This window comes from Brachyhypopomus gauderio, chromosome 14 (assembly GCF_052324685.1).
Source record: "Brachyhypopomus gauderio isolate BG-103 chromosome 14, BGAUD_0.2, whole genome shotgun sequence".
NCBI classification, from domain to species: Eukaryota; Metazoa; Chordata; class Actinopteri; order Gymnotiformes; family Hypopomidae; genus Brachyhypopomus; species Brachyhypopomus gauderio.
In genome coordinates, this window is record NC_135224.1 from 20436168 (window position 1) to 20458188 (window position 22021).

Here is a 22021-nt window from a genome sequence, read left to right on the forward strand (position 1 = left end):
AATTGGAGGAGACAAGCTCAGAACGCAGCACGTTGGCAAGACGGGCAGGCTGCAATTTCCACTCGCTCGTATAACATTATCTCTACTGCCCCCTGATGGTGGATTTGGAGAACTACAAAGAGCGCGATCATCCATCAGAATCAGTGCTAGATAACAGCACAAGGAAGAATATGCACTATCAGCGAAGGTTGGGGCCCGTGCAGCAAGGGCTTCTGGGAGAAGAGCAGTGAACTAGAGCTGTTTTCTCCATGTTTGACTTCACTATTTGACCAATCAGAAGCAGAAAATCTTCAGTGTCTAAAACGCAGTGTCACTGGATAATAGGCAAGTTTCCCTGGGCCAGTCCGAGGTCTTGAATCCACCAGGATGGGCCCTCATTCAACAAGCCTTCCAGAAACTTCCACCGACAGTGGTGCTAGCTTTAAGGTTAAAGGCACAAACAATACACTGATCCATACGTTAACGAGGAAAGATGATTGAAGGCTGACATCACAGGAGTGTTTTTGTTTGTTTTTATTTACTCATTTTGTACAAAAAAGAGGTATGGTACAATACAGCCAGCAGAGAACAGGCCACATCTTTACCATAAAACACATAAAAAAAAAATAATAAAATAAAGACAGACAACACGGGTGTTGACGTGACGGATTCATCATTAGTGTTGATCAACTGCGTCGAGATGCGAGATGAGCAGTAACTTTTTTCAAAGAACGGCAAAATCACGAGGCGTACATCCAACAAGATGCACGATACGGGTCACGGAGAACCTGGGAATTACTGATGTGCACTCCAGTCTGGGGTGAAACCCTGCTCTCCACTCCACACCTGCCCCGGGGCAGCCCAGAGGCTCTAGTAGGTTCGGACTGGGGTAAAAGGCTCTTTAGTAATGCCTCTCGTTTGTTACACCCTCATGTCACCCAAGTGCATTAGTCAAATGGTCATTTTGACCATCATGGACATTCAGAAGGAATTATTTCATTACTTAAAAAACACGCATTGTTATTTCTCTGTATACAGCACAAACATTTCTTAATCGGTATTCATATTCAATCGATGATCATAAGTAATTTTTTTAGTATATATATTAACCATTAATTATACCACTAACAGTAACTGAATCTGAAGAATGTACCTAAGTTCTTATGTGGTTAAAAACACCTGTTGCAGGGGTCAGTGAGGGTGAAGCAAAGTCAACATGCGTCTCTCATCATGAAGCGCCGGTCTTCTAGTCTCATTCGTGAGGACCCTGACAAGAGATCACGATGGTAAACCAACAACCTGGTTAGCAGCAATGGAGGACATCTAGAGATGACAGCCTGGCCGTCTGCCTGTCTGGGCAGTGTTAGACCATGATTTGAGAACATACACACACAGATGATAAAAATACTGGTTTGGTGACACCATTTAAAAATCAGAATAGTGTGAACTAATCATCTATGACCACTCAGATAGAGATTGTGGAGACAGGATGAAGATGGGCATGCTCTTCAGCAGGTTGGAGAGGTATGATCAGGAACTGAAGGCCAAGAGGTCCTACCAACGTCTGAGGAGAGGTTCCCCAAAGTGGCACAATCTCCAGCTTCGGTTCAAATGATTCTCTCTGGCACCCTCTAGTGCCACAAACGCTGAACAGCGACCTCCTTCACAATACAAGGACAATACAAGGACAATACAAGGACATGTAAACAAATAGGCCAAGATAAAAATGAGGAGATTTCACAGATCAAAAACAAGGAAACACAAAACACTTGATTTCAAGACGCCAGTATGTGGGATGGTGAAGAAGAAGAAAAAAGAACTAGTCTCACAGACTAGACCCAACAGTCCAGTATCAAACAAAAGCAGTAATGTCATTTCTGTTTCTGTAACTGCAATACACTGTGAAATTTATAAGACCCAATGTAAGAACATTGAACATCTGTGAGATGTGTGTGCATGTGAGATATATTATATATATATCTCACGCACACACACATACAAATATACATACACACACACACACACATATATATATATATACATATATACATATAAATGTGTGTATATATATAAATATACACACACACAAACAGGCATGTCCTTCACTAGAAGTGTAGTACACTGATCTGTATAACAGCCTCAAATGGAACTGCTAAGCAAAACACTGTCTTGCATATACAGTAAATACTATGTTTTATAGTACAAGTTCAAAATTGTCCAAAACAAAACAAAACTAGTTTTGCGTGAACCCAAGAAGGTCACAAAGTGCATAAATGCCATCTGAAGTGATTGCTGGTGGGCGGGGCAGGAAGACATCCCGCCCACGCCTGTGCACCCACGGGGAGGAGTTAGCAAGTGGGACCGCGATTGGCTCCTCCCCCTGCTTCCTATGCATGTATGGTGTCATAGCAACAACCCATCACGTTCCCTTGCACTGCAGTTCTGTTCCTGCCTACAACCCCAGCACTCTCTGACTCACGTGGGGGCGTGTCTGTCCGAAGGCCGCCGCCCACCTCCACGGTCTTCCCCTGCCTTCTACTGTGACATGGGCTACACCAGAAGGCTATTAGCATAGCAACATCCTTACAAACATTCGGAAAAAAAAGAAAAACAGGTTTAAAAATCAAAACACGCTGGATGGCAAACAAAGAAACAAACAAGCAACAAAGAAAAACACTTCAGTTTGAAGTATGTGAAGGACCACAGATCAGATCATGTGACCATGAATGAAACTCCAGCCAACAGGCCCTTGTGCGTTGAGATCCATCCTTCATCAATCAGTGTGGAAGCCTGACCTCTAGAGGGGAATGTTTGAAATAACAGGCTAATGCAAAGTGCTGAGACGCGTTTCCACTCGGTTCAACAGCACGAGGCTGCTACAACCAGACATTAGAGAGGAACCGACACCTGGAACCCTACACTGTTAGCGACCCATTACTTCAAGCACTGCCATTAACTCAGGTAATGAGCTCCATGAAGAAAAGACGGGTAAGAAACATTAAACCGAATTGCTAAACCCAAAGAACCTAGCGTTGTGAATGAATTTAGCCGAGTCATCTCACGTCTTCACGTTGTTTCAAACATCCCCCCCCGGCAGTCCTACAACGGAGGACTGCTTCACATGTACCATTCAGATGAGGATAGACTGACTAACTTTTCACTTTCCTTCTCTCCCCCTGATGATTGCTCTCCATAAAACAATGGAACGATCTGACGGGATTAAACCAGCACCCTCTCACCAATTCGTTTCAGTTCCGTCTATCTCTCTGTGCCACTGGCGCCATCTAGAGGCCAGGGGCAAATAGTGCTTCTTTCCTTCTTCACTCCGCTTCCTTTGGTCTCGGAACGGGACGGTCTCCCTCTCCGTCTGTCTCTTTCTCTCCGTCCCCTGCACCCCCCCCCCCCCCCCCCCCCCCCACTCTCCGGGCACGGCGGTTAGCCGTCGAGCAGGTAGACCACCAGCTCGTAGGTGCACATCATGATGGCGGTGTTGGGTATCTGCCGCACCAGGTGTGTGGACAGGCCGCGGTACAGCGCTCCCGAGCCCTCCTCCCGGAACACCGTCCCCAGCGTCTGGAAGAAGGAGCGATACCTGCTGCCCTCTTCCCGTAGCCGGGTCCGGATCACCTCTGCGAGAGAACGGGGGCGAGAGACGTGAGCGGGAGGGTGGACCACACCGTGCCGGGAGTGGCGGGTGGAGCGAGGGCCTACCGTGGGGATACGCGATGGTGGTGGCGCAGGTTTTGGACGTGGCGGCGGCCAGCATCATGCCGGCGAAGTCGGACACGTCCCTGGACGCGTCGTCCTCCTCGTCCACGTTGCCGCTGGACCTGGACTCCAGCAGACGGCGCTTGATGCTCTCGTAGATGACGAAGTGGATGACCGTCTCGGAGATGCCGGCGTACGAGGCGGACATGCCCCTGTAGAACCCGCGGGCGCCGTCCGTCCGGTACACCCGCCGGACGCACTCCAGCGCACTCATGCGCTTCTCCCCACGGTTCCTGCAAGACCGGATGGGACGTGTCCCGTGATCTGGGCTTGTTTTCCGACCAGCCTTACAAGGGCATCCTTAAGCCAAATCACTACCCTTACATTTTTAACTGGTTCAAATCGGAATTAAAATTAGATTTTAAGGAGTCTTTCCAACTGTCAAAATATTTGTCAGCGCCTCTTCATTGGGCTTGAGTCAAGTGAAACTCCGCCCATCAGCAGTGGAGACTCAGTCTGGGCGTTAAGTGTGGAGCCACTGTAACGTGATGCTCTCTGGGTAAAAGGTGAACTGCTTGGCGTTGCTGGTATTGTGGACATCACGCCTAAATACAGTGCTGTCATTCAAAGAGTGATCATAGCGCTACTGATCTCAGCCTGACATGAGCGACTACACTGACCACGTGAAGTCATATAAACGTGTTTTCTAAATATAAACACGTTTCCTGGTCAGAATCACCAGAACCTGTGAGCTACGGTAAGGTGCTTTGGCATGATGGTAACTGCTCAACAGTGCGTAACGCAGACAGGACACGGGTACGCCGACCTTACCGACCGACATATCGTCAGGAGTCTAGCAGATCCTCACCTGGCATCCAGCTGCAGACGTGTCTTTATGAGCCAGATGGGATTGGTCGCCGTGATCGCCGTGAACCCTGGGAAGAAGTGGCGAGAGGGTCAAAACAGGAAGTGACAGCGTCAAGCCAGACACTCAGCCTCAGCACTGAGCCGGCCTACACGTCTCCAAACACACACACACACGCACACACACACACACACAATCACAAACCCTCTCCTAAGGGACCTCCCCACCCCAGGGGAAGGGCTGCGGACGTCTGCGAGATGTGTTTGTGGCCTGCTCGTTTGGGAGGACGAGATGGGAGTTACGTCTACTGCGTTCAAACGCGGCCCCGAGCAGCCAGGGGCTCGTCCACGGCAGCGGGCAGGTTACGTCGGGGTGACCGTCCCTCGCCGCGCCTTCGCTCGTTCCAGTTTGGAGAGAGCACATTTTTCCCCCCGATAAGAAAACTTGCCTCCACTGAAAAGCCACAAACACACCTCAGAGCAGCTGGCCACAGCAGAAAGGCCGCTAAGTTAAAGCAAACAGCAAAGTACAAACACTTCTACGGTATGGCACCTGTCCCGTGAGCGCTCTGGGTTACTACTTAAAACTTTTTGTTTATAGAGAATGTTAAGGTGGCATGACGTGAGCCAATCGGGAGGGAAGTCGAGGCATGTTAGATCCTCTGTTATGCGGAGGGGCCGTTATCTAGCCATACAACGCGGTTAAAAGTGTAAGAATATAATAGCGGATCGCAGTCGTGACAGTGTTAAGGTGGAAAGACGACTGCACTGAGGGCTGATTTTACAACGTGGCCCATTTAAATCACGCCACGTGACCTCAGCGACGACATCAAATGCTCGGCGTGAGATACTAGCATGGCACTGCTGCACAGACGTACGTCTATGCCGTGTGTCTGCAAAGTGCACTTACGTGGAATTTCACCAGAAAAACAACAAAACAATATAACCATAGGTACAAATTATTATTACTAAGCAATGCTATATAGAATTAAATCTAACATATAAATCTAGTGTAAAAATATTTGTGATTTTGCTGTAAACTGTCAGTGGGTTAATATTAATGGTGGAGGATTCCAACACCACGTCTGAGCTGTGTTTGGGCTCAAGTTGGTAAAGACTTACTCTAAATGCCCCCAACTGAAGGAAGGCGGGCAAGGAGTCGACCACGATGAACGTTCAGATACTCAAAAGCATCCTCATTCAGGGCTAACATGATGGGCCTAGACCGAACGCTAAAACTCTGGTTAGATCTAGCAAACCAAAGGGCTACAGGCCTACAGGAGGACTAGAGAGGGTACGAGATCAACCGGGTGGAGGATGAGAGAGAGAGGGAGAGAGGAGAGAGAGAGAGAGAGAGAGAGAGAGAGAGAGAGAGAGAGAGAGAGAGAGAGAGAGAGAGAGAGAGAGGAGAGAGAGAGAGCGAGAGAGAGTGTCTCTGGCGAGTACTCACAGGGGAGGGGCAAAGCTCCTCCTCACAGCTACAGGACGAAAGCCTGCAGATATGGGGGGGCGGAGCGGGCTGGCTCACAGACCCTCTCGCAGGGTGCAAGCTAGAGTACCGGCCTAAAATAGACACAGGCTGTTCTGTACCACAGTCTCAAGCAGCAGGAGCAGCACTCCACGCTCGCCTCTGTGCCGTGGCAGACACATGACGGGGTGGAGCTAAACACCCACACCCACCCCACAAGTCCCTCCCCACATAACAGACCGCACCCTCTATCCCATCTCCCCGCCTCCAACTACACAGTAACTCTTGTAATGTTTTCTTTCTATTTTCCAACTAATAAAGGACAGACAGAGGGAGGAGGATGGGGGGGGGGGGGGGGGGGTGTTGAGAGACAGAAACATGAGAGTAACGAGAAATGTGAGAATGAGAGAGATCAGGGAAGACAAAGGGGAGGGGTGGGAAACACATTTTGTCCCTTGAGTTATAAAGGACATCATTAAACCAGTGCTTTAAATGGGCTCTGGAATGCAAACAGCTAATACCGTTCAGAAAAGACTTGCTGGTTCTATAGACCAGCAAAAATATAAACAAAATAGTCATAATCTTTGTTATTACAATAGGTTAACCATAAGTGGGTCATAAAACACTACTCATAATTAGACTGGGCACAAAGTCTACATAAACAATACTAAAACGAGCATAAATCTATGCAGGTTATAAAGTGCAAACGCTAACCTTGTCAAGCTTGTCCAAACACTCCCACTAGCAGAAAGTGCACCACACAAGTGTTATTTAATATGAAAGCACTGTAAGGGAAGATGTGTAGGCGGGGCTTAGGTCATTTGTGGGCGGGATACACTCGCTGCACAGAGGAATACAGCTGTCACTCAAAGCCTCTCTCTGACTCCATTAAAAAAGTCTATTCCACAATTTTTTCCTTCTTTCTGTTAAGAGTAAAAGCAACACAGCAGCTATGCAAAATGTGTCCCCCAGGGATCAATTCTTGGCCCTTTGCTTTTTAACATATATATATATATATATATATATATATATATATATATATATATATATATATATATATATATATATATATATATATGCTTCTGTTACCATGTATCATTAACAAACATGGTATTTGTAGGATCATCAATATGCAGATGACACTCAACTTTACATTTCGCTAGAACCTAAAGCCCTAAAATCAATTAACTCACTGTTTGAGTGCATAGATGATATACAGACATGGATGTCTGACAATTTTCTGCAATTAAATATAGAGAAGACTGAGGTCCTTGTTCTTGGCAGTGATTCACAAAGGAATAATGTTCAGATTTATTTAAATCAAATTAATCTGAAGGCCAAACAATGTGTTAAGATCTTGGATGTTTTATCTGCTATCCGAAAGAGCTCTATTTCCCCCCTACTGCGAGTTCAGAACGCTGCTGCAAGGGTCCTGAGAGTCTCAAATCCTTCCTGTTCAGATCTGAATAGATCTGAAACCTGTTCAGATTTAGTTAAGAAACTCTAACGGTTAATTATTTTACAACTTTATCAAACTATTTTACTTAATTACATTCTATGTTCTAATTATTTTAATAGTTTTCCATCTTATTTACTTTATTACATAACTTTGTCTATTATTTTAATAATTTGTCATTTCATTACCCTATTTTATTATGCTTATTTCCTTTTAAGCTTTAATTTCTTAATGTTTCTTTAATGTTTTTTATCTTTGCTTCCTTGTAATGTTTATTTATTCTGTAAAGCACTTTGAGTTACATGTATGTATGAAAAGTGCTACACAAATAAAGATTATTATTATCGATTTGTTGTTTGTTCAATCATTCATTAATCCGTTTATTCCAATTGAAGGCCAACTGGAAGCTTTTCAACGATATAAGAGAGGACCGAACTGTTGGCACACCCCAGAAGCAGAACCCCACACACTGAAACGAGAGCAAACACTAGACAATCCAACACTACATGACCTACTTTCTCAAAATGACACAGTGCTAATACGCAGGAGCACCTGCTGTGTGCTTTAACACGCGGCATGAACAAGATGGCCAGCACTAGGAGTCGTCTGTCTTCTACCAGTCCAGAACTCCAGTTGAACTCTAGTGTGACTGCCACCCAACACACTCGGTACTGGATTGGTTTGGCTCGGCTGGTTTTCAGTTATGCAGCAGGCTCCGATTGTTAAAGCAGGAAGGCCTTTGTGCTTTTCTCTACGTCAGTGCAGTTCGTGTTTTGGGAGGTCATAATTCTGACGGTCCTTTTGAAGCGTGTTCATAGGTGCAAGAGATACATTTGGGATTCGTCCACAGATAAATCCTACGGGACGAATGTTTTGGATGCATCAAAGCCATTTTTTGTCACGGTGCGGTGCGTACGGTCTATCAAAACTGCGCATGTGCGAAGACTCTTGGCCCTGAGCTCTGATGCTGTGTCTGGTAGGTGCAGCTGCTTTGCTGCAGAGCGCAGGGTGACGTAGCACTCACATGCACACTGGATACGCACCAGCCGCCACTGCACTGATCCCAGGTCAGGCCTTTGATGCGGCAAGCTTAAAAAGACAATTGAAAGGCATCTGAAGGAACAGCCCGACAAGGTCGTCCTTGAGAGTCTTGCCTCCAGTGCATAGCAACGTAGCATTCTATCCCTCACAGATGCTAATGGAGCAGTCTGTAAAATGACAAGGTTAGCATTTGCACTCGCTAGTACCAAAAAGGAGTGTGAATTACTTTCTTACCCCCTGTTTACATTACCAAAGGTTAGAGGCTGGCTATTGGCCAAGATTTAAAGCTATGCTAATCACATGGAAGTGCTTAAACAAATAACAATAAGCTAACAAGTTAGCTAAAGAAGCTACATTAATATCATAACTAAAATTATCGTTAGGAGAATCATGGTCATACCAGTGAGATGAGATGCGACTACCTGAGGCGTCCCGATGCCGCCTGCGTCGCCCGCGAGGCTCGCCGCTCACGAGGCTCGCCGCCCACGACGCACGGCGTCCTACACGTTTACACGTTAGCGTAGCGCCCCGCTAGCGGCCGCTACCGCACCCACCACAGACAGGGTGTGAAGCCGGACTGTTTAGTAGCACACTGGTATGTAATGATTTATCTCCTCCAGCCCTCAAAAGGTAGAAGAAGAAAACAAAAGAAAACAAACAAAAAGAAAAAAAAAAAAAAGGGAAGCGAAAGCACAATCCAAACTTTGAGGACCTGCTCGTCGTCTTTTCACTGGGATTTTATTTATTTTTCCTAGAAGAGGAATAATTCCATAAACTGTGCTCAAATGTTGCTTCACAAACACTAATGAAGTCATGGGGCTGAGAAGCGGATGTATTGCATCATGCTTCACTCCGCCATGCTGTTACGGACAACGCTGGAATCACGCTGTGTTTCTGTGGATCAGAGTCCATAGTTCTTCCACCAACACCTCTAAGAAATTGATCGCCGCAAGGGCATTTGGCCACCCGGCGTTTGGCTTGGTGATGGCAAGCAGGAAGTCGATGACTCCCGATCCTGAAAGTCCTCGGTTGTGCTTTCGGACTAGATGCTAACAAACGTCCTGAACAGTGCCCCCAAAGTACGAGCCTTGTGCGACAGGCTAACCCTTCCCCCGGGTCCCTGAAACACCACATAAAGGATTAATTAATCTCGACAACCCCATCACCTAGACGATGCCACTTTACAATGCTTATTTAAAGCTCTGAGCTTAACAAGTACCATTTTCAAACTGCTTATAAAACCTGTCCCGAGTTATAAATTTAGTAGTGTCTATTAGGAGATGAGTACCATTTTAGCTCAAAGTGTGACACACAAACATCAGTGCAAGCATTTAGCATCTAAGATGAAAATGGTTCTAGACATCCGTGTAAAAGAGAAGGGGGCAGAGTCGAGGGTTCTTACCTGCCAGGCCAGCGGACACCATGTGCACCTGCGTGGAGTCGGGCTCCAGAACGCTGTTGAGCTTCTCTTTGGCCGTGGAGTAGGCCGCAAAGTAGATAGCTCTGTGGGAGAAGCAGTGACCGTGAAGATGCAAGGAAGTCTTATTTCACACACCCAACGAGCTCCCCCCACCACCACCGATGGCGTCCGAGCCACATTTCTGCAGGGACACACTGTTACATTCCGTTAGGACATAGAGGACACGCCGCAGAGATCCCGGAGAGCAGACGCGTTGGGCGGGACTGGCCAGCCGTAAGGGTTTATTCCCATAGCGGGCTATTACCTTTCAACCGAGTGGCAAGGGTTTTGGAGAGTTACCAAGGTGCCCACTGGCCCACAGTAAAGATAGGCATGACCTACTTTCAAAGCTGCATCTCCATAAATAGGCATGAAACAAGGACCTGTGCCAAGAGCTGTGCCATATTGTCCATAACACTCAACACATTGCTCCATTGCGCTAAACAAAACCAGACAAAAGTGCTCAAGAAAGTGTCCTAAAACAAGGGGGAAGTGTCCCATTAACATCACAGAACCTCTCAACACAAGCAGGAAACGCGCATGTGGCCGGTTCAGGTTTCGGGCGGCAGGTCTCAGGTTTCGGGCCGCAGGTCAACGACCACACCGCAAAAGCGCTTCAGACTTGCACGCCAAACCACCTCCAACGTGGAGGGAAGCCAGGGCTGTCGTTGTGGCCAAACGCCGACCAAGGCCCAGAAGGGCACAGGCGGGCACAGGCATGCTTCCATGTCCATCGTGACTACTGTTAAAACACTATTTAATCTGGCAACCAGCTGGCCACATGGGGAAAGTGAAGGCCACGCTTCTGGAGACCCTTTACATGGGGTACAAAACAGAGAGGGGGAAAGGTATGGACATGCGGGTTAGTGGGGACGATGGGGGCTGTTGCCTGACGAGGAAGGCCATACGGTCCACAAAGGTACTACGTGATCACGTCGAAGTGGCTCATAACAAATCCCTGAGGACGCAGAGCAAACAAGCAAGCAAGGATTTAAATCACAAGGTGTTTAAATCACCTGCTGGAATAATTCCTAGAGAATGAATAACTGCTACAACACATTGCCTTATATCTGTGTTTGGAACCCTAGCAAGACGTGCAACTGATGTGGCTACGGGAAACACTGCACACAGTGATGTATCCTTGTTGCTATATGAAGCGGGCCGTCACCTTCATGCAGGAGCGCCGTTTCTCCCACGCTGCACCACAGCAGGAATGATTTGCTGCCACCAAATTACACTGTCGTCACGCAAGATTATCCGGGATGCCTGGTAATCGGGCTCTGCCTGATCCGTAGCACTGTGTAGCATGTTTCCTGGTACTCTGCTCAGCTGCATCACATATACCCATGTGGGCAGGGAAGCCCGGGGCTTCAGATCACACTGTAATGGGAGCAAACAGGAGGCTGGAGTCGTGTTTGATCCTGGCGGAAAACGTGTGGTCCCACAGGGTCTCAACGTCTGTATCAGAGGAGGATTTATTCGCCGTGCTGGGCAATTTAGTCTAGAGCCGCCCCCTTGAAAAACAACAGGATTACTGCAAACCAGCATGTCACCCCAGCACAGCTTACGTAACTGCCCTGGTGTGGGGTGATGACACGGGGCCAGGGGTTTAACACCGGATGTCTCCAGCGCAGCACGAAACCCAATCTGATGCCTGCCATCACAACCGCCTTACCCCTGACGGTCCAAAACGAGCAAGTCACTGCCGGTGGCAGTTTACGTTAAGCAAGCGGATGGGGGAAAGAAAAAAAAGCCGCCCAGTTTCCGGGACGACAGTCTCCGTGCATCCGCATCCAGACTAAGGTGGAACAAGCAGGAATGCACGAGGGTGGGGGAGGTCGCCTCGTGACAACAGCCCTTATGTAACGGCACGTCAGTCGCAAGGCCGACGATGCAGCCGTGAATCCCTGGGGACCGCAGGGAAGGTCACGTGTACAAATAAACGTGCCGGCACATCTCCACATGTACAGAGGCCACACAAGGAGACTGAATCCCAACACAAACATGGACCATTCTAGTAGCCCGTCAAGCCTCCAAACCGAGAGCTCTGGCCTGGTTTGGAGATCAGATTCCACGGGGCTATTCCTGTTTTTACTTAAACAAGGACACACTGGGATGGGTGAGGTAAAATGGGAGTTCTGTTTTCAGAATGTGACCCGATAGAGCGCTCCAACCTTAATTATGGCCTCATATGCCAGTCAGTGACAGGAAAGAGAAAGCCTGTGTGTAATGTGGCACGGGGAACCTCTGAAAAAAGCTGAGACATCACAATAATAACTATTAATACACAAGGTGAAGGACCTGAGAAAGAAATACAGAGGGAGAAACAACAAGAGAGAGGAAGAAGGAGAGGGCGATGTTTTCCAAAGCTAATGAGGCAAACATGACAGGCTGCTCACGTTACACAGAGCAGCTTCAGACATCCTCAACAGAGCACAGACTGCTGATGCTTTCACAGTCACACCTTACTGTTTGAATACTCAATCAGTTTTTTTTTAACAACAACTCTGTCTCTACAGTACAGTTTGTATGTGTTTCACTGCAGAAGTGAGATTTGATCAGCGTGCAGTTATGTAATGGCTCTGAGAGAAAACGTGACTATTTTCCTCCCTAAATCATCCAGCAGAAAACAGAACAGTTTGTGATGGTGGTCTAGTCTGCATCTCGGGTGGATGGCAAAACCAATGTTCTCAGAGTCTCACGATTGAGCTTTTTAACACTCTTTAACTCCAGCCATTCTGACACACTGGGGCTAATGCAGTATTCATCGTTATGTGACGTTTTATTAGTTTGTTTGGAAAACAGCTCAGTCGTTTATTTTGTGCTGCTCTGAAAATCTGTGCTGGCGGTTGGCACATATGCAGTGTAATAAGCAATTCTGAGGGTGTGGCGTTTCCAGCATCTGTATGAATTTATGAGAGCAATACATTAACTGTTCTCGCCAACCCGTTGAGGAGAGAGCGTCCCAGAAAGGGCTGGAGCACTGAAAAGAAGCTAGATTTTGCTTTAGAGTAGAGACAGAAGGAAATGACATCACAGCATGGGAAGTGACCGTGATTCGCTGGAGCACGTGTCTCTTACCTGGAAGGGGCCACTCCCACCAGGTTAGGTCCCAGCCCTCGAAAGAGTGAACGAGGACCTTCTCTCTCTAGTATCAACCTAAAACACACACACACACACACACACACACACACACACACACACACACACACACACACACACACACACACACACACACACACACACACATATGAGGACCATTTGACAAGCATAGATGCTGCCATTGCAGCATCTGAATTATTTAAAAGCTTCACGCTCATGTTGCTTCCAGTCAACATGATATGTGGTCATCACACAACGATGTACCGTCTCCTTCACGTCAGAGAGGTAAAGAACAAAACCGTTGTCATTTTTCAGTCTCAAGCTGTCTGACGGTAAGGAGAAAGTAAGCACTACCTTCCAAGTAACTGCTCTATAGACGCTTAAGGACAGGACTAGACGATACATCATTTGGTAAATTTATATCGTGATATTGGCTTTTGCAATAATGACATCATAAAAGACTAATATGCAAACGAGTCCTCTAGCAAATCACAATTACTGGCTTGAGTCAGACCATTCACAATCCGTACCATAACATTCTAATCAAGCAGTGATAACATTGCCAGTCAAGCTAGTCTTTGACCATATCGCATCAACGGTCCAGCAATGCTTTTGTAAATCACCACGAGGAAGATTACAATCGCGATACATGCCAACATGTTCATAGTCTGGGATTTTCACTACTATGGAGAAGTGGACGATATGTCCCTGCATGTGTACAGAGCGCCCAGCCCGAACCGCGTAGCCACATCAGGCGTGCTGCGTCAGACACGGCCGAAACGAAGTCAGCGTCTGGACAGAACGGACGCAGATCCGCCGAGTGCAGCCAGCGAACAAAAGGTGGGTTATGTTCCCAGCTAAACGCGGTCGTAGCCAGGCTTATTAATGGAAACAGCTGAGGTGACACGTCGTTGCCATGACTTTGAGAATTTGCTCACCCGCTTGCACTACAGTATCCATGGTAAACCCGAGGTGTGACAAACTTCTGCATGAAAACCACAGGATATAAAGAAACGTTTCTTTGGAACTTGTGGAACCTTATGTGCTCTGAAGATCCAGAGAGGAGGTGAGCTTTGTGAAGAGGGAACGTGGAGAACGGAGCGATGTTCTGGCCAAATGTCCGCAGACAGTGGCTGACAGGTGTGAAGAATACAGAGGACACACTGCCTTCTGTCAAACCACACACACACACACAGACACACACACACACACTGTCCAAACACTCCGCTTTGCCTCTCTCTGTAAAGCCTCCGCAATCTGGGTATGGTCACACACACACACACACACACACACACACACACACACACACACACACACACACACACACACACACACACACACACACACACACACACACAAAGACTTCATCTGAGTCTGTAAAAAATTCTGCTGACCTACTTTCCTGTGTGTTCCCGCACCTCTCGAATTCGAGATAACAGGTTTGGATTTTGGAACCCAGGGTTCAATACCACCATACAGACCCTTCCCCGAGTGTCAAACTGCTCCACCACAGAAACACTCACACCTTGCTGGTGCACAGGGTGTGGCTGTTAAATAGTAGGAAGCCCTTTATAGACGGCCATTACCCCCAGACCCAGTGCCGTACCGGGTTCTATGCTGGGTAGAACTATGTGCTCGCCTATGGGCTGGTGGTGAAATGAATCTGCAGGTGAAATTGGAGCGTTCAGACCAGCACGTCTCTGTATTTAGGAGAAACGATGCATCTTTGAACTATGAACAACCCCTGAGGAGGAGACCTGCATGAGCTTGTGTGAAGTGCTCTCATAACTTAGTCTCTGCCAAATTGTCATGGTCATGCCTTGTTTATATTAATGTATATACATTCATACACATGCACACACACACACACACACCCAAGGGGTCAAAGGTCGCTAACACTCCTTTACTTTCCTAATATTTTTGTTTTTATCACCCTGGATACTTGTGGAAGGTCTCTTCGGGTGCAGGTAGTGGGTATTCACCCATATTTTAACAGGGAAAGAAGACATTTTTTGTCAGATCCTGAAGGTTAGAGTTACAGAGGCAGGCCGTGACGGAACAGTCATCACCGCAGGGTGCAGGAAGAGCACGATTTGATTGGCTGGCTAGAAAACAATGCCACTGAGGTGTAGAACTGCAGTGTCTTCGGCTTATGAAATATCACCGTGTCCTTCAGACGCACACAGAACACTAAACATCGACACAAACACAAAGTCCAGGGTCAGGGAGACGGGTGTGGCTACGGTCGGACGGTGCCACTCACTTGAGACAGTGCAGAGGGCCCGGAGGGGCCACGCGGGCCACGCCAGCTCCGTTAACGGCGCTGAGCTGCACCTCGGAGATGTAGAGCGTCATTGTGGAAGATTGCAGCCTGGTCTTCACCACCTCCAGCGGACACGTCAGAATAGCACCGACAGTTCCCCCGCAGCTGAACGGAGTGACAGAGAGGGGGGAAGAGAGAGACAGAGAGAGGGGGGTAGAAGAGAGAGATGCAATAGAACAAAAGACAAAAAGGAAAAGAAAGGAAAAGAAATGTCAAAATATGTTAACATTTCATAAAAACTACTAAGGATCTTGGGGAGATAAAATAATAAATTTATATAGCACTTTCTTAAACACAGTTTACAAAGAGTTTACATAGATTTCAAAGTAAAATAAAATAAAATAATTTAAAATAAACTAAATAACTAAATGAAAACTGAATCAACGAATAGGAAGATGAAAACATTAATTTGGGAACCAATTTGGGGTCATGTAGAATCAGACTTCCGACCCTTATAACACAGCTGTAACTGAAAGTACGGCAGGTGTTTGAGGAATGAAAACCTTTCTGCAAACATCTAGCCCTGACATAAGTAGGCCAACACTAGCTCTTCCTTGGACTGTGTAGCCTACCTACATGTGTGCACGTGGTGGTGGGTCAAAGGTGAGGGTAGCCCACGTGCTGGCCGCTTGGGCCTTCCAGAGGGCCTCCGACAGATGCGTTATCTCACGCGTGAGGGGACACATATGGACAAAGTCTCCTTCTCACGGCCACCTTCTCACCTCGTCCTCCGACTCTCCTTCACACGGAGCGCCAAGCGTGACACCTTAACCCCGCCCACCCACGGTGGGCTACTACGCCCCGGCTAGGGGAGGTGGTGAAGCCTGACGGGAGATCCCAACACACCATCTTGGGCTTTGTGTGAAAAGCGCCGGACTGCCACTGGTGGAGGCACCAGACTGTGAACGGCCCGCATGCCCTCCAGAAGGTCTATTTATACCCTCCCTTCCAACAGGCTCAGCCAAACGAGGGCAATGGCTGTGACCTTTGGCCTACATTTGGTGTGTGGGGCGGGGCCTCACAGTAACCGCTGCCAAAGTTTGCCCACTAATTCCTTTGCAAGCAGCTGTGTGTGGAAACACGATCACACACACACGAGCCCAGGAGTAAAACAAAGTTGTCTTTAGCAACAAACCAGCCCCCAGCATGCATGCACACACACACACACACACATACACACACACACACACATACACACACGATAACAAAAATAAAAACGCAACTTCCCCCACTTCCACAAACTTTTTTTTGGAGTGCTGCCACTGCAAAGTTTTGTTTTTTAGCAGAAAAAGGGAAGTGTCTATCTAGGCTAGTTTGGAGAGGAAAGAGGGAAAGTTCCAGAAGCACCAGGCAAACGAGCGTAAGGAAGATCTCTTCAGGCATGGCGGTGTCAGCCAGCAGAAAACAGGACTTCCTCACTGGCCTTTAACTCATTAGTGAAAATGACCAAAAGGTCTGGGGCCAACCAATCAAAACCAATCCCCTCACACTGCACCCGCCTCTTCCTTAACCACAAACCAGAACATCCATAACCTGGACTGACAATGAAGCTGATGTGGGTCATGAGTGGTAAAAGCCAGAAGCTTACAAATATTTCTTCTAAGTATGTAGGCTACTTCTCTAAGCAGCCAATGTGACCTTTCAGTAGTGATGGCTACAGGGTGCTTTTGTAAGCTTGTTCTCAGGGGGAGTTTTTCCAATGCTGAAGCCTGAATAGAGAAGCCATTCCTGGCTATATTTTGCTCCATGTTTTTTGGGAACAGACCAGTTGACAGGAATTAACAGTGGACATGTCTCTGGACCCTTCGGCAGGAGGTCACCACTAACCACCGACGACCAACAAACACAAATAAAGCAAATTTAAACACAAATCTACTTTTGTGACAGTGTACTAATGCAAGAACTCAAGAGTCCTGCTTAATACCATGTGTTCAGGAGCAAACAGGGCAGAAGAGTCTCCTCCACCATAACTGTCCAGTGCTTGTATTTCCAAAGTTAGAAGGCACAAAGCATTAAAAAAAACAAATAAATCCTGGACACACTGTTGTGTGTTAAGCCACTGGGTTCTGCTCTATATCTGTGACCTTGACATTTGTGAGAATGCAGTGTGGTAACAAGGCCGGGCCCTTTGAAAGTCTGCCTGCTCTTTCTTTTTTTTAACACAAACACTATCCAGAAAGTCCCTGTCCACCTAAGCAGCAGGTTTAGCTCCCTCAACACTCAGCTTTCACATGTCAATGTCAAATCTTTAGTCCACAGAAGCCCCTAAAGGATTTCAACAAACCCAAACCACCTCCCTCACACACATACACAGCAGACCAAATCTTTGTTACTTATTCTTCATTTCAGCTTCACTTTTCCTCATCTTTATTTAATGTCCTGTAAAATAATGCCTTATGATAATGCCTCAACACCATAAGCAATTTGAAGGCACTGACTTCTAGCTAGGCGTCCAATTTAGGTATAGGATGACCAACTTGTATATGCATTTCAGAACGACTTGCTGCAAAAATCAGGTGCTAGTATAAATAAAAATACTGTTATACAAGTAAAATTGGGCTGATATTCTATTTTAATGAGTGATTTTTATTAATAAAAAGGATATGGCCATCTAGTGTAACACTACTCAACACTTGACAGTTACCTGTAATAGCAGCGTTAGTAATCAGCTGTTACTAACAGAATAACAGAACCGGCAGAATAACAACCGTATTAATGTTATTATAGGGTCGGTTACGGCCGCATAGAGCACGACACCAGCTAGCTTTGTTTTGGGTTTATGTTTTATTGATTCGTTGTTTTTTCCGAGCTCTTCTTTTATAAACTGAATAGCTAGCTGCGTTGCAACATAAAAGCAGCAAGCACGTCACCCACGTTTTGTTAAAATACAACAAGACTCAAACACGACGAAACGTTGAGCTACGACACTGGCTGCCATAGTCAGCTAGCAGCCCAGCTAACGGACAGAGGTTGTAAGATAGCGGCTGAGGCAGCGGCCAGGCCGAGGTTCGCCATCACGGACACCGGCGCTCGACGAAGACGTCCGTCCGCACAAAGACATCGGCGGTCGACAAATAACGAATAAAAACGGCTGAGGTAAAAAAAAAAAACCGCCGAGAGCGGGAAAACGATGCGCGCGAGGCGACTGACAGAACCGCTCGAGCCGTGTGACGTAGCACGTTGGGGCGACTCACCCTCCAGCGAAGAGATGAACCAGGGTGTCCCTCCGACTCATCCTTTAGCATTCTCCGCACCTTCCCCTCAGGTCCCGCCGCAAAAAACTACCACTCTATGACCTAGTTCGGGTCTGGAAAGAACGGTGAGGCGCAGCCGTGAATTCCGGCCTAGTGAACGGTCCCTGGTGCTTATATCGCGCTCGTTCCCTCGGACGAGTCCCCTTCGTGTCCACCGGCAGCCGCAGAGCGAAATGAAGCGAACGGCGAAGTCGGTATTTACAGTCGAATCGGGAGGCGCCAAACAGAGGCTCCCATTGGTCGACTCACCGGATGACGTCGGCTTGTCCCCGCCCCATCATGCCGCTTTCACATGATCGTGCAATTGATAAATTGAGGGAAATATACAACGTCACGTCTGTATCGTTTAAGGTCCACTGTGGATGTTTATATCAGATAGCAAAACCGAAAACGAATAAAGATTTTGGTTCAGATAACTGATGCTTATATTGACTATATTCTATATATTAGTCGTCAAGATATGAAAATCAATGACTGGACTATCAGATTAAACAGATTAAATCTTAGTAAATCATAAAAATGAATGTAAGATTGCTTCCCCGCAATAAATAAATAAATAAATAAACGGACACTGTGTTTTAATTTAACTTAACAGTTCTTTTAAGAATAATTACCTCTGCACATAATGACATCGTGACAACGTATTCGGGGGTATTATTGAGTTACTGATTTGCATTCAATAAAGTAGACTGGACTGCATCAGGAATGACCATGCATGCCTGGCAGTTAACATTCTGTCTCGCATTCTTTCAACATCACCTTTACTGTGTGTGTGTGTGTGTGTGTGTGTGTGTGTGTGTGTGTGTGTGTGTGTGTGTGTGTGTCAGTGGGGAACCGTCAGGGCCCTCTACGCCCTCTCAGAGGGCCTAAAATATTCTTAAAACAATATATATATAATTATCCAATTTTATTTTATCTACTTACAGTTTTACAATCGACATCTAAACAATTACAAAAATATAAGCAAATAAAATATTCAACCGTGTCTATTCAATCTGTGTTGGAAGGTGAGGGGTTAAGTGGAAGCCTGTGAGCCTGTGTCTCTCCCTATCAGGACTTTGGTGCCCGCTGTTCGTTTACAGAGGGCCTGGCAGTTATAATTCAGCGCAATACCAGTTTCAAATGACAGTAAAATTGACCAATCATATCTTCCCTCTTAGTGGGCGGGCTTAACTGTATGATAATTTCCGCCCGCTGTGGCGATGCTAGCTGTCGTTAGCCTACCGCCGCTAGCTAGTTTCGATTCGGCCCTTTGACGTCCTCATTTACATATTCCGCTTGCGAGAACCACGGAGCTGTGAAACCTTATTTTGTTTGGAAACTTATTTTGCTTAACAAGTTATCTAGTACAAATGTTATTTGAACGCACGACATGCGTTTCTAAAGTTATACTGTCGTCTCGGTTTTTTCTTTATTCTTTAGTGCAGTTTATTAGGAGAGGGAAAAATAATTCGGGGGGGTGTAGCGGGCCCAGGTTTAATGGTCAGGGTTCGCTACTGGTGTGTGTGTGTGTGTGTGTCTTAATAGAGTCTGAACCAGTTTTTCCCCAAAATATCAGTAATTTCTGCAGTATTGCTTTTGGTGTTTATTTTTGTTGTTTGTTTGTTTATGAATAATTAATTCTGACACACTACCCTGTCTCTAATGGGTTGACGGTTTCTGACATTTTGTCCTTCAGGGGGTGACGGTCTCTGACACACTACCCTCTTTCAATGGGTGATGGTCTCCATAACACTGCCATGTGCTCAGAGGGTGAAGGTGTTAGTCACACTACCTTTAGGGTGTGTAGGAGATTCAAGAAGAAGAAACATGCTACTATATTGTAGATTAACTGCCCTTCACAGGGTGACCTGAATTCCTTGTGTCAGTGCCTTAATCAGCTGACAATCATTAGTGCGTTCCTCGTGGGAGAACCTGCTTCTATAATCCAATATCAGAATAAAATACACACGCCTCTTGGTTTCAATTAGACCTGCAAGTTAAGGAGTCGAGATCATGTGCACACTAACCAAATTTGTCAACTGTGTCAACTTAGTGGAGGTTGAAGTTAAGGTTTGTGACCTGCTCCGGGGATAAAGCTACTGAGAGATGCTGAACTGGAATCAGTGTTTTGACCTACTGCTATGACAAGAGCAATGACTTAAACTGTTCCCAGAAAACTACGTTTCTCACATGCCAGCTGTTGAGCTGACCTGAATACTAGCTCGAGGGAAAGGTTACCATCTGCCATTGCAGTCATCAAAACAAACACAAGATAACTTGGCAATTACTGAGCTATAAATAGTTCATTTTGTAATGATTAATCCATATTTGATAAAATTCTAGGTCAGTGCAGACTCATTCAGAAATATTTATGCCATCACATTTCAAAACCAAATTTGTGCCAGCCCGGTCATTAATTTGGCATAAATTGGTGTTCTGGTTTAATATTCTCTCTCCTGTAATTTTGGTGTAAGCTTTCCATTTCATTTTAAAATCCAGTTTTAAGAAATCAGAACCAGCGTATTGAGCTACAGCGTGAAGACCAGTGGACAGTGTGGACTCCTGTTAGCACTGGGACGTAAGACCACTCTTCAGTCTGGAGCGTGTCCAGCCACAGACCTCCACCACACACCCTGAGCACGACGCCTAACAAAGGGTAAAGTTCAGTCCCATAAAAGCAGGACGGAGCAGCCACGAAAAACGTGTTGTTGAAGTCGTGTGGTTCAAGTGTATTTGTTATTCTCGCTGTGTTCGTTCATGTTAAATGTTTTATGTGTCTTCTCCTCCCTCGTTCACCCTGACCATTGTACTCATAATGTCTTTTCAGTTATGATAAAGTCAACCAACATTTTTACAGCAATGTTTCATTGGCTTACTTTATTGTTTTCATATAAACAGTCAGCTGAATAAACTGGATTTGTAGCCTATTAGCCTATTTGAAAACTAAGCTTGAATAGGCTGGAGAGCATGTTAGAGTATATTTCAGCATGTGTACTATTTCAGCATGCGTACTATTTCAGCATGTGTACTATTCCAGGATGTGTACTATTTCAGCATGTGTACTATTTCAGCATGTGTACTATTTCAGCATGTACCCATCCAGCATGTAGTAGACCACACATCACATCACCCATCCAGCATACAGTAGACCACACATCACATCACCCATCCAGCATACAGTAGACCACACATCACATCACCCATCCAGCATGTAGTAGACCACACATCTCATCACCCATCCAGCATACAGTAGACCACACATCACATCACCCATCCAGCATGTAGTAGACCACACATCACATCACCCATCCAGCATACAGTAGACCACACATCACATCACCCATCCAGCATGTAGTAGACCACACATCACATCACCCATCCAGCA

At 46.4% G+C, this 22021-nt stretch overlaps 1 protein-coding gene across 1 annotated transcript; it reads right to left on the reverse strand.

The window, feature by feature from the left end:
• Positions 1-498: 498 nt before the first annotated feature.
• slc25a36a (solute carrier family 25 member 36a) lies at positions 499-18839 on the reverse strand. The gene is made up of 7 exons (XM_076972148.1): positions 18595-18839; positions 15341-15505; positions 13057-13134; positions 9919-10019; positions 4556-4622; positions 3691-3980; positions 499-3608 (listed from the first exon to the last, which is right to left on the reverse strand). Exons 1-7 carry the CDS (start codon positions 18633-18635, stop codon positions 3415-3417), a joined length of 936 nt encoding a protein of 311 aa, XP_076828263.1. The 5' UTR covers positions 18636-18839; the 3' UTR covers positions 499-3414.
• Positions 18840-22021: the final 3182 nt, after the last annotated feature.